This window comes from Kwoniella shandongensis, chromosome 12, assembly GCF_008629635.2.
Source record: "Kwoniella shandongensis chromosome 12, complete sequence".
Classification (NCBI taxonomy): domain Eukaryota; kingdom Fungi; phylum Basidiomycota; class Tremellomycetes; order Tremellales; family Cryptococcaceae; genus Kwoniella; species Kwoniella shandongensis.
Window position 1 is genome coordinate 400,435 of NC_089298.1, and position 13,377 is coordinate 413,811.

The 13,377-nt window shown below is 50.8% G+C and overlaps 3 protein-coding genes across 3 annotated transcripts; 2 read left to right on the plus strand and 1 right to left on the minus strand.

The window, feature by feature from the left end:
- Positions 1–451: 451 nt before the first annotated feature.
- CI109_106440 (PAB-dependent poly(A)-specific ribonuclease subunit PAN2) lies at positions 452–5,003 on the plus strand (the record flags this gene model as incomplete). The annotated part of the gene is made up of 15 exons (XM_032003795.1): positions 452–783; positions 941–1,267; positions 1,355–1,807; positions 1,874–2,216; positions 2,268–2,350; positions 2,412–2,662; positions 2,712–3,016; positions 3,074–3,388; positions 3,442–3,505; positions 3,566–3,788; positions 3,854–3,959; positions 4,035–4,215; positions 4,270–4,344; positions 4,401–4,460; positions 4,525–5,003. 15 exons carry the CDS (start codon positions 452–454, stop codon positions 5,001–5,003), a joined length of 3,597 nt encoding a protein of 1,198 aa, XP_031861793.1.
- A 967-nt stretch (positions 5,004–5,970) lies between these two features.
- Positions 5,971–9,859, plus strand: CI109_106441 (uncharacterized protein; the record flags this gene model as incomplete). The annotated part of the gene is made up of 5 exons (XM_032003796.1): positions 5,971–7,803; positions 7,860–8,418; positions 8,473–8,838; positions 8,908–9,121; positions 9,196–9,859. The coding sequence occupies 5 exons, from the start codon at positions 5,971–5,973 to the stop codon at positions 9,857–9,859; spliced, it is 3,636 nt and encodes a 1,211-aa protein (XP_031861794.1).
- A 368-nt stretch (positions 9,860–10,227) lies between these two features.
- CI109_106442 (uncharacterized protein) lies at positions 10,228–13,295 on the minus strand (the record flags this gene model as incomplete). The annotated part of the gene is made up of 3 exons (XM_032003797.1): positions 10,228–12,180; positions 12,241–12,874; positions 13,159–13,295. 3 exons carry the CDS (start codon positions 13,293–13,295, stop codon positions 10,228–10,230), a joined length of 2,724 nt encoding a protein of 907 aa, XP_031861795.1.
- Positions 13,296–13,377: the final 82 nt, after the last annotated feature.

Below are 13,377 nucleotides of genomic sequence, written 5' to 3' on the forward strand. Positions count from 1 at the left end.
GCAAGGTCCATATGTCCGTCAGTGATACACTATCGTCATCTAGTGATTCATACAGCATCTTGTCAAGTGTGGTGTTGTGCATGACTGGTCAAATGTGAGACGAAGACCATAGGTGGAGGCCCGGTCAGGGGCAGCGAGTCGTTCGGTAACATGAGCGAAGTGAAAGTAAGCCCTCGATAAAGTCGCGTCATTCCATTCATTATTTGTTGTCAACTTCTCAACCTATCCTTGTCTCGACACACTCTCTTGCTCTCGCCCACCCATGTCCACTCCTTAGTCACTTATACCCGTTACAAAGCATATTCCCTCCTCCTACCCCCTTCTCATCATCGCCTGAATCCCGAGTTATCACATTATCCTTCCACCTAACTTTCGGTCCAGACCACCCAAGCTATAGCCTAGAGCAGCACGCCAAGTCCGACTCGTTGAGCTCATCTTGCACCGCACCACGATGAATTACAATCCTCTTCATCTCCTTCCTCTCCCACCGCAATCTGTCGACCCCAAACCTATCTCTACGGCACTGACAGTCGACCCTTTCTCCGACGTATTATGGATCGGTACTTCCTCCGGTTCCGTCTCAGCATTATGTACCCCGCTCTCCTTGACGCGGAATGTGCAATTCCCAGCACATGGAGCGAGATCGGTTGGTCCGTATCTACCTCATCAGGGGATGAGTCCTGCCGTCAAGGAGATTAGAGTGACAGACAGGGATGTGTGGACATTGACGGAAGGTGGGGTCGGAGGGAGGAAGAGGGGTGGTGCGTCGAAGTGGAACGTAGGGTAAGTGACTGTTACTGTCAGCTGTGCGGGCTTCGAAGACAACACTCGGAACTGCTCGATCAGCAGCGGTCTGACTCTGTCAGCGGAGTCTGTCAGCAGAACGATAAAACTGAGAGGGAATACCCCGTTGCTGATATTCGTTCTTTGGACCCCACAGCGACCCCACACGTTCTTTACAAAGTATGACACCAAACCCTACCAACTCTCACGAAGTCTTAGCTGGCGGGTCTGGTCAGATGCTCCTCGCCAACACTTCACGGGGTGAAGTCGTCCGACGAATCGAAGCGCAATCACCTGTAGTTCATCTCGCACCATTACATCGAACGGTATTGTCTGCCGGAATGTCGGGACAAGTGACGGTACTGGATCCGAGGACGGGGTTCAAAGCTGCTGCTGGGATGGGGAGTGTACAAGCTCATACGGGTGGATTGAGCGGGGCGGATGTACAGGGTAATATGGTGTGTACGTGGGGATGGACACATATGTAAGTTGGAGATTTCGCGCGGGCGGTAGCTCTTAAGGATGCTATATGTGAAGGAATGCTGATGTGATTTCGTTTACCGTGACTTAGGCAAGGACATCCTCTTCCTGACCCTCTGGTACGGATATACGACGTACGAACATTACGACCCCTCCCACCCATTTCTTTCCCCGCTGGACCCGCTTTCGCCCTCCTCCATCCGACCGACACATCCAAACTCGTCCTTTCCTCCCAACAAGGGATGCTTCAAATCATTGACATGTCTATCGGTTCCACAACATCTTCGTCGAGTCTGAACTTCCAACAACTCGACGTGAACTCGTATGTCACTTCGATGGCGCTGAGTCCTAGAGGAGATTATCTAGCGTTTGGAGATGCGGATGGTCAACTGCATCTCTGGACGACGCATGAGGTGGGAGAGAACGCCGTGTTGGATGATAGGGGTGGATTGGTGCTCCCGCCATTCAACGGATATGAAGGAATCAAGCCTGAATGGCCAGACGCTGCTGATGCGCCCCCTCCCATACCTTGGGACGATACCACGTGAGTCATAACTATGAATATCTGCTTTGTGGTCTACGCTGATGGTATTGATCTGCTCATCCGCAGCCCCCTGAACCTCATCGGAATGCCATATTACAACGAACCCCTTCTCTCTAATTTTTCCCCGGAAACATATGCCACCTCCACCTCCCCATTCTATAATCCTCCCGCTACTATCCCCAACTCCGTTCTCTCGACAGTGAAGATGGTTGACTTTGTAGGATACGCTACGAACCCAAAGGAATTGAGAGGGAAGCGATATGTCCTCACTGCTAGACCAGGTGCAGGGAAGAAGACGACGGGCGGGAACGGTGTAGGTGGAGGAAGAAGAGATAGCGAGCCCAGGTTCAGGAGTGAGAAGGACAAAAAGTCGGCCAGAGCGGAAGAACAAGCAGATCTGGAGGAGGTGGTGAGTATTTGTTTTGAAGATGTAGGTTGCAGACTGATGATCGCTGGGTAGACGCCCGATGGCGAGATACCAAAGTATTACAGGAAAGTGGAGATCAAGTATTCCAAGTTCGGTATCGAAGATTTCGATTTCGAGTAAGTCTTTGTCTCTACTTTTACCAGGAAGAGGCGCAGCGTACTCATTCGTCGACCACAGATTCTATAACCGGACGAAATACAGCGGTCTCGAGACCGACATCCTCAACTCGTACACCAACTCCCTCCTCCAAGCACTTCATTACATTCAGCCTATCCGAGCAGTCGCCACAGCGCACATATGTGTCGATTGTAAGAAGGAGCATTGTTTGCTTTGTGAAGCTGGGTTCTTATTCAGGATGTTGGAGGATGCGAAGGGACGGAATTGTCAGGCTAGTAATTTCTCAAGAGCGTTCAGCGCTACGCCTCAAGGTGAGTTGATTGCGCTTTGCAGCTACCGTGTATACTAACGCAATCTTAGCCTCCGCCCTTGGCTTGATGGACGATAATGACAAGTCCACTGCACCATACGGCTCCTTGATCCAAAATTTCAATCGATGGCTATTATCAACATTCAGCACGGAGGCGGTCGTGGAAGGCGAGACGTTTGATCTTCGACCACAAACGACTGAGATCGATGGATTGTCAATACAGGATCAGAAACCCTCTGCTATCGACCAGGTATTAGGGATACAAACCAAAACGACGAACACGTGTAGAAGTTGTGGTTTTGTGTCTTCGAGAGATACCACCTTGCACGCCGTCGATCTTATCTATCCTCGGAAAGTGAGTCGCACCCTCATTTCTGAAAGTGATAGTGACTGACGTCCACTTGTCCGCTAGTCATCTACCCACCCCACCTTCTCAGAAATTGTCCGCTCATCCATCTTCCGAGAATCGACGACGAAAGCCGTATGCAGTAACTGCAAGCAGTTTGCACCTTTGGAAAGTCGAAGAGTCTTATCCCAAACTACCAAGAACCCTCTCCCTCCCGTCATCTCCATAAACGCAATGATGAACACCGCCGACGTTTTCGAAGTTTGGAAAGATAGGAGTGAGGGGTCGACGAAAAAGTATTTCTTACCGCCTCGGCTAGGAGTGGATGAGATGTTAGGAGGCGAATCGAAGGGTTTGGATCAAGCGGTTTATGAAGTCAGAGTAAGTACTGTCGCTATGATATTCTGTTGGGAAGAACTGATCGGCCGTCATAGTCTATGGTCGTCCAGGTTCAAGAAAGGGCAGATACGCCCGCACATCTGGTTTCGTTTATCAAGAGTGAGTATGCGATGCAAATTGGATGGAATGGAGTGAAGCTCATCACGGTCTCGCTCGTAGTACCGAACAAAGAGGACGAAAACGACCAATCCTCGTGGATCATGTTCAACGATTTCCTAGTCCGAAAAGTGACAGAAGAAGAGGTATTCCGATTCCCGGACCAATGGAAAGTCCCCGCCGTGATCATACTGGAACGAAGCGATAGCGGGACAGTTCTGGAGCTGGGCAAGCTGCCAAAGCAGTTGAATGCGGAAGCCTTGTTCAAGGATGTCTCGATCGCTTGGTGAGTGGACGAACACTTCCCGGTGGATTCCAAGATCGATTGATATTGATGTTTCGGATGTGTAGGAACCGACGAACGAATATGATCAAACACAAGGTGTTACAACCAGAAGAGATGCCGAAACCTGGCACTTTGGTCGCAATAGATGCAGAGTTTGTGGCCTTGCAACAGGTACATAGAATTGTTCACTTCCCACCCTCTTGCGAGCGAAAGTATGGGCTGATCAGGTCTGTGTTGCTCCTATAGGAAGAGATGGAGTTCCGATCAGATGGCACGAAGAACATCCTCCGACCATCGCACATGTCGCTTGCGAGAGTATCTGTCCTGCGTGGTGAAGGCGCGCTGGAAGGTAAACCCTTCATTGATGATTACATACATACGAGCGAAGCAGTGGTCGACTATTTGACAGAGTATTCTGGTATCAAAGGTGAGTGGAGGAGGTGCTCGACTGTACACCTGCAGGGCTGATGGTGATTTATAGCGGGAGATCTTGATCCGAATAACTCGCCGCATACGTTGGTACCGCTCAAGGTGGCATACAAGAAGTTGCGATTGCGTGAGTACATCTGAGTAGCACATAGTATACTAAGCTGACAACTGGGTGTCGGGTAGTGGTCGACCTGGGGTGCATCTTCATTGGTCATGGGCTATCAAAGGACTTCAGAACGATCAGTGAGTCATATGCCTGTGTTTGTGACTGTGTCGGACGCACGTGTTGATCAGGCTGCCCCTTCAGACATCTACATACCTCCTGAACAAGTCATGGACACTGTCAATATCTACACTATCCCAGGACGTCAACGGAAGCTTTCACTTCGATATCTCGCATGGTATCTGCTCAAAAAGGATATCCAAACGCATTCCCACGATTCTATCGAAGATGCGCGGTACGCCCTTCTGTTATTCAAACTATGGCGAGATTACGAGAACGAGGGAGATGGTGTGTTTGAGAGTATCATGGACGACGTGTTTAACGAAGGTCATAAAGTGGGATTCAAGCCTCCGAGCGCTGTGGTAGATCGATCAGCTTCGCCGGCGGGAAACTTTCCACCCTTGGCACAGGGGAAGAATGGCGGGAAGAAAAAGGGAGGAGGGAAGGAGAAGAAGGATGAGGATAAAGAGAAGAGAGGACATTTGATGGTGCCTCCATCAACTTGGAACGGGAATGGAGGTCAAAGTGGGAATGGTGGTCCTGGATCTGGACGGAGATGGTAGCATAATGGCCCCAGGGGTGGGTCGTTGCATGTGTTGTGGGTGTTGAGATCTTTGTATGCATAGAGGGCATTACTTGTTGAACAGACGTCAGGTTTTGTTTCCCGTCACGTCAATGCCAAGAGCAAAAGTCAATCAAAAGGACCACTTTGAAATGATATTTTATATCGGTCCGAATTGATCGCTGCATGTCGTACAGTTCCAAACGCCACTTACGTTGATTGTTGCTGCGCAGTCAACCGCAACCCGACTGCGCAGTATGGGTCATTTACTGCGCAGTTCAGTTCCAGAAAGTCATTTTTCACCAGTGCACAAAGTCAGCGTTCCTTGCTTCTTGTATAACTGAAGCTGTACGTACAGTAAATGCACGCACGAATGCATGCATGCATGGGGTTCCCAGTGATAGATCTCGTCAGACAGTGGGGAGGAAGAGGTGTGCACTGTGTCTGTGGTTGGTTGGTACGGCATCGAGGTCCCTCACCTGCCAGTGGCCGGAATCAACTTTTTTGTGTTTCCTTGTACTGTACCTGGATTTGTTTACCTGTGTTTTCGGGGGGATAGGAGGGGAAACCACGCTAAGAATGCTATTTTGAAGGCTTGGGTTTGTTGATGTCGAATCCCCTATCAATTACAAACATTACAATCCCTTTTATAATACCGATCAGACCCTTAATAGACCCTTTTCTAATCAACATTACAATCTCCGTCTTTCGCTCGCTGCATTCTGCTTGTCGCTTTCTGGGGTTTTCCAATCACTTTCAAGATAAATGAGAGATCTCGCTTCGACTACCACCATCACAGCTATACAGCACAGGGGTTAAATCCAATATCATACATCTCCCCTTAGCTCGCGCCCAAACACAAAAGGTTATGATTAGAATCGACATCACAGCATAGGGGCAGCAGCGGTATTATAGGCAATGTCAAGAAAAGGAGAGATAACAATCACGACAACAGAAAAAGTCAAATAATGACTTCCTCCTCTGATACTGTGTTCGACCATGGTCAAAACACGACAACGATAACGACAACTATACCCAATTCAGTAGGAGAGAACTCAAGAACCCCCTTGCAGCAACTGAAAGGAGATGATCGGACCGTCTCAGGGTTGATGGAAAACAACGGGGAAAGACGAGAAAGGGATACTACTACTACTCCTCGTAGCGAGGAAGCGAGGACGGTTGATATTGGAATCACAACACCAACATCCACCTCCCAGTCAGCCTCATCATCCAATCCTCCACTACGACCACGAGCTGCGACCCACATCGACAAGAGCAATCATCGGCGTCGCGTTTCTTCTAGCACAACCACGACACACGCCCAAGCTCCCCCTGAAACCCGGCCACGGCCAATACCATCTCCAGCAGGTCCGAGCAAAACGTTTTCGTCAACTTCCTCGCCGCCTCTCCCCTCTTCCTCCTCGTCCTCCCTTCCTACTCCTTTATCCCCGTCTGGACTGAAATCTCGGTCAACTTCGCATTGTCCCCCTGCGCTGCGGACCGACTCTCACCCAAATTCCCAACCACTTCAATCCGCCATTCCTTCCTTTCAAGCACCTACGGACACCCGTCGTCAGGTCAAACGATTGTCAATAGACGTCGTCGCTGATCCTCGTCGACCATCCTATACCACTTCCACAGACGCATTCCACAACCAACCCATCACACCAACCCATGAGAACGGTCATATAGGTATCACCCGACGTCGACAATCCATCTCTTCGCCCAGACACACCACCATCGTTGCGACCGGTGCAACAGCGGCAGGTCGCAAGAATTCGCTTGAGAACAAGGTCAGACCCGTGCCGATACCCAGTGCGTTAGGTTGGTTGACGGGCAACAGACTCGCTTTGCCTTCTGTGGATTTGAAAATCTCGAAATCTGACGAAGAAAGGGAAGACGAAGACGACGACGAAGACCGTACCGAAACACCCCGAGTGGCAAAGAAGCACGCAGCGGGAAGACCAAAGTGGGATTGGAGAATGACTGGCTTGCATAACAATGGCGAATCTTCGAGCTCTGCTTCGTCAAGTCACACAAATACTCCGGCCATCAGCATGACACCAGCGTTCAGAGACGTATCCCTGCCCCTAGAAACTGGTTATTACACCTCCCCTCCACGAGCTCACACGTCCCTACAACCGCTTCCGCATGATCCTCACAACATCCTCCCCCTTTCTCTACCTTCGACTCCCTTCGGCTCTCCTCCACTCTCACGCGTACCCACACCTCATCATTCACCTCACCCATCATTGCAAGATCTCCACGGGGAATATGCAGCGTCTCCAATCGGTCCTCAACCCAGTGGCTCAGGATCCAGTCCTCGGACATCCATATCGACTTCTTCCTCACGACTTGGATGGGGAGCGAGTCGATCTGATAGTCGAAGTTCAGCAGAAGAAGACGACAAACCATCCCATGGTCCGGCACATCATCGTCCTACATGGTGGACATCAAGAGGATCCATCGACGGTCCCATCTCACCCAAAATCTCAATATCAAATACGAGCGTTGGCGCACCTCGAATGTTACGGATAAGCTCATCCGCGACCAAGTTGATCCCGACAGGTACACGTAATTGGAGATGGTTGATCGAGAGCGTCTCGGACGTCTTGGGATTCGGAGAAGGGAAGGTGGATCTCACACCGAGAAAGGGGATGACGGCGAGACAGAGAAATAGGGAGAGGGAGAGATTGATGACAGGTCAAAGAGGAGGAAGGAAGAAGGGCGAGAACAAGGTAATGGGCTCGAAATGGTTGGCGAGGGTCATGTTGTTTGTTCCGACAGAACCCGGAACTATCGTAAGTATCGGTGCTTGGATTCGCTGAAAGACTGGTATGCTAATTTCGCTCCGCAGAGTTTGTTCCTGCTGTGTCTGGCTATCTTCGCTGTTACCCTCACAGCCACTCTCAAACATATCCTCAATCCCGACAAAGAACCGCTACCATGGAGACAGTACTGTACTTCGAACTACCCGACGCTGTATTCCTTACAAGATCCTTCCCTTCCCCCACCACACATCAATCTCCATGTCGACCCCAATCCTACCTTTCCCCATTCGCCATTCCACGACTCCAACACCATCCCCGTCAACTCTTTCGCTCCGAGCACCTCGAAGCAGCTCGCTCTCAAACCTCTTACGCCCTCACATCCTGCTTGGCCATATCACCCGCATTCGTCTCCACCTTATTCTGCTGAGATGGCAACGGATGCTTTGAACGACGCCCTTGACCCTGTCGGTGTTCTGATCGGCGTTTTCACAACGGATGAAGGTGTAGAGAGAAGACATATGATTAGACAGAGCTACGCGAGTCACTGGCGAAGCAGGACAGAGGGAACGGAAGGTGTCAGAATCCGATTTGTCATGGGACGGCCCAGAAGGAGGTATGAGGCCGCGGTCAAGCTCGAAATGGAGGGTGAGTGTTCTTCTGAACCCCGAGTGAGGGACTATGTATTGACCTCTCTTTCAGCTTTCAACGATATTCTACTATTGGACATGGACGAGAACATGAACAGTGGCAAGACGCATGCCTTTTTCTCCTGGGCAGCGGCAAATGCTACCGTCCCTCACTGGGAGTACCCCTCTTCATGGCGACCGTCTTATTCGCCTTCCGACCCTGATTTCCGAGCATCTAAAGATCGAGAGCAGTCTTTCGACGCAGAGGTCACACCTCGACCGTCCTCTGAAGTTGGGAGGGAGAATAGACCTGCTCCGATTTGGAAAGGGGAGAAGAGACCTTCGTACGTTGTCAAGGCGGATGACGATTCGTTCATCATGCTCGGGGAACTGGAAAGGAGACTCAGGATCGCGCCTAGGTCCAAAGCTTTCTGGGGATGTGAGTGGTTTTTTTCCTCTGTTCCCTTCCTCTTCGATCACAAAGCTGACCTTCTGAAACCCCTCGTAGACCTCGTAAAGAACCAGTTCATGGCGGGAGAATGCTATGCTCTCTCATTCGATCTTGTGCAGTACATCGCTGCATCTCCTGCGCTTAGGACCTTGACCAAAGGAAAAGAGGACAAGCTCGTGGCCAGGTGGATGAATATGCATCCGGAACGAGAACAGATCGTGTGGATGACCGAACGGTGTTGGATCTACGATCATCCCAAGGCCGGTACAGTGTGAGTTCGGAACGTTTCGACGTGTATGCGCATGACTTATGGATGGAGCTGATGTATGCCATCGTTTTCTCCAGTTACTCCCACGGATTCTTGTTCCCTTCCGCTGTCGCTGAAGTTCGATCCGAAAATCGAACGGGTTTGTCAACCTCGACTGTTGCTCTGCGTGGTGGATCGGACGCCGCCCATGCGTATTCCACCGTATCGAAGTTCGGTGTTGCCTATCGACCACCTACCAACGAGATGACCGCTGTCGAACAAGTAGAAGCTCTGATCGAAGGATCCCCTCTATCCAAACTTCGCGAAGAGATGAAACATTCCAATTCGGCAATGGGTGATCAGACGCCTCAACAGATCTATTCAAAGTTGGAGAATATCCGACAGAAGATCGATAAAGCGTTTTCGGTCAGACCGTCGAGAAAAGATCGATTCATGGGAGATGAGAATGAGAGGGGTGGAACGGTCGTTGTTCATTATATCAAGAAGCAAGATTGGTTCATCGAGACCATGATTGCATTATTGGGAACGGCGGACGAACAGAGTGTTTGGCATAGAGGTGTCGGCATGGGTCTGGGTGCATTGGAAAGGAGAAAGGGGAGGATCGTCAATACCCCTCCATCGTCCTCCTCCTCCACTAGCCAAGGCAGCGTGAGCTCTAGCGAGAGCGAGGATGTGGGAGAGGAGGGAGCGGAGGAGTCAACTCAGGATGGAGTGAGATTGACAAAAGAGGATGGTTTGTAGTTGACCGAAGCCCAAAAGTAATGTTGTGTACCATAATAGGTTTTTGTAGATTCTTGAAGACTCCATCCATACAATTCGTACTTTACTACCTAATTTGCGCTTCGTTATAGTACGAGTAGAGCGCTTTGATCATCCCCATCATTATTCAATCAGATTGTGAATAAAGACTGAAATTCCTTGTCATGAATATTATTTGCATCGCCGTGAATCTGTGGAGAACAAGTTGCTGCGAGCTTCGAGCTTCGAGCCCGACATCACTTGCTCGCTGACTGACACTTCTCGTACAAGTACGAGTACTCGAGAGTAGCTGATGGTGCCATGAGAATCACATTCTCGTCCATGACAGTGTCCAAGACGAGTACGTTACATTATACCTGTCTTTGCTCTATCTGTTGGTCCTTCGCATCCACTACGATCCGCATCGCCGCTTCTCCCAGCGCGTCCAAAGCGTCCTTAGCCCTCAACTTGTCTTCCTCCTTCCTCAACCCGTGGCTCGTCGTGCTTGGAGAGTATGATCTCGACCCAGAGTTCTCGTGTTCTTCGTGATTTCCCTGCTCATACTTCACTTTGAGATCGTCGGACGACCTCTCTCCCCCCTCCTCTGGCATTTCATAACTCTCTTTAAGCTCTGTCGTCTTCTTACCGACCTGTGAAGTTGGCTTTGGAAATAACATCCCTTTGTACGCAATTCGCACCGTCGCTTCTCTCAATTCATGTAACGAATGGACATCCGTACTTGCCCTACTGCTCAACAAGCTAAGAGCGATACTTGCCCTCTCTTCTCGATTTGCACCGTCTAATCCATCTAGCATTTCGCTGGGTGTCGGCGAGGTACCATGATGATGAGACGACGTAGAGTAAAAGGATCGTCGTCCTGCTGATCGAGTACGATTCGGCGAAAGATGATTCGGATCTTCTTCGTCCTCAGCGTGTGGTTCTGGATCAGGCGTGACTGCTCTACTTGATGATAGAGATTCGCTCGTCCCCACTGCCGAAGTAGGGAATGAGATATGGGGATTTCGCGAGTCTGACCATGACGCGACGTGATCTGCAAGTGGTAAATGCTCGTATGATCCTGCGATACTGGTTGGTACTGAGCCCGGTGTGGGGAAAGGACCGAACGAGCCTTGATCAGAGTCGGAATCCCGGTGCGACATGTCTGGTAAAGAGGGGTAGTGAGTCAGATTTTGAGATGGTCGATGTAAAGCAGCGGGAGATGACTCGCTGTGTGTGTGGTGGTGGTGAGGGGGGTATCTCGCAGTGGGCAGGTCGGAATATGCTGGAGAGGGTGGGTCGATTAATGTCGCGGTATTGAGGGTCAAGGGCGAGTCCAGGAAGTCGCTCCTGGTTCTGACTTTTTCGTCACTGTCGACTCGCTCCGAGTCTCCGTCTCCATCTCCATTCTCGACGTGATGCTCTGTGGATGTGGACGGGGTAACGAGTTGAGAGTCGATGGTCGACTTCGACAACGACGTATGATGGACTCCAAACGAGTCAGACGAATTGCGAAGTGCTTGTGAATGTGCAGGCTTATCCAATTTTCGATTCGATGGATCCCGCCCTCCGTCTCCCCGACCAAGATCTGTTTCTTGGGTAGTAGGCTTTGAGACAGGTGTAGGAGGCTCGTTGGACCGGAGAGGGATGATAGGAATCGCCTGATCGTCGTCCGAAGCGATCGAACTTGATCCTGCTTCTTCCCATGCTACACTCAATATACTTCTTCCCCAATCATCGTCGCCGTCCTCCAGCAAGCCAAACTTGGACTCCCTAAATCCTCGTAGCTGGTCCGAAAGTCGTCTCGAGACTCTTGGTGTGATAACCACGTTCTCTCTGATGTCCCGGCGGGTATCCATCTCCATGTCTATATCACTTGACTCTGACGCTGAAGCGGGATACGAATCGAGGTTCCCCCTTGGAAATTCTCTCGCTTGAATAGTGGATGGCCCACCTACTACTGGGCTGTACCCCGCATCAAAAACGTCTCGTGCGGCTGATCGTAAGTGTTTCAATCGATCTTGATCAACAGCCGTCGGTGTCGTCGGTGATTCTGGCTCGAACGAAAACTTCTTCAGGGGGCTCTTCCATCCCGATTGCAACAAGCCATTATTGCCAGCTGAGCTTGTACCTTTGGTGGGCGAAACTGACTGCGGTGTCCGAGGAACGTTCGGATCCTCCGGTCGAGGAAGACTCCGTCTTGCTTGTTGTCGTTTTCGAGCGTCGGTGATCATTTTCAGATCAGATTCTGAAAGACCTTGCGCCTTGAGCGATTCAAGCCATGCTGGTGGTAAGTCCGAAAGATCAGGTGAGACGTGTAGCTCATGCTGTGGCGCAAGGTCATGAGTGTAAGCGCAAGTAAGAGATAGGCAATTGCTGGTACCCACCTCGGTATTGAAAGGTCTGCCAATCCCAGCATCTCCCCCGGTTATCCCCAACTGCCTCTCAGGACTAGCCGTCACCTTTCGCTCCCTCTGCTCGCCCTTGCCTTTCCCGTCCTTGTTCCATTTGCCTATACTTGTCTTTCTTGACAACCTCGACTTTGTCGAGCTCGGTGTCGTCCCTTCCGCCGTATTCCTTCTCATTACACTTCCTACTCTGTTCAACCCTTTCCCTATCCCAGAGAGCAATTGTCCAGATGATCGTTTCCTCACACTGCCCGTCGGAGTGAACGGTACTTGATCTTGCTGATGCTTGGTAGCAGATCGTATCGAACTGGCCGACATTGAAGTAGAAGCGAACATGATTCGTTTCCCAGTGGCCGAAGTGGGAGTCGAGACAGAATCGCCATTGAGGATGGAGGCTGTCCCAGTCGTGCGAATACTTGCCAACGAAGGCGAATGTGTCATCCGAGGTCGGAATGGACTCGGCTGATCACCTTTCGTAGGTGTATTGAAGAAGGAGAATGAGGAGGAAGTGGCGGTCGTAGGGGTGGTGGGGTTGAGGGAAGTAAGTGATGGAGATGAGTGGTGAAGGTCTCGAAGAGGGACAAAGTGCGAGGGAGATGGTTTGCTCGACTTGCTGTATGACATTGTTGGGATCAGCTAAGGTAGTCTAACCGGTGGATTTAGGAGATGCGATAGACCCGGTGAAGATATGCTGTGTGGGGTAGACAATGGCAGACCACAGCGGTTTGCTAGAAGGCACGGGCAGGCGGACACACTGCACCTTTGGCGTTCCCCCCCCGGTCCTTTGCCCTCAAAGTCGAGTCCGTCGCGGCGCTGACGCTAGTCATACATATGGCCACCGTCTACACAGCGAAGGGGGTGTATCAAAGGGCAGGAAGGCGAACACAGCCCACTTACGAGTGAACGCTTCCAAACTCGTCCGGACCATCGATACTTGCTCTCCCTGAGAAGTCGAGACCTAGACTCCCGAGAGGTGGTGGTGGGAGACCTTTGTTGCTTCCGCTGTCTTTACGAGCTGGAGATATGCGAGACATCGTGACATGTGATTTGGTGATTCGATCGATATCCGATATCCAAGATCCGGTGTGAACGTGGTTGATTATAGAGAACAGGATG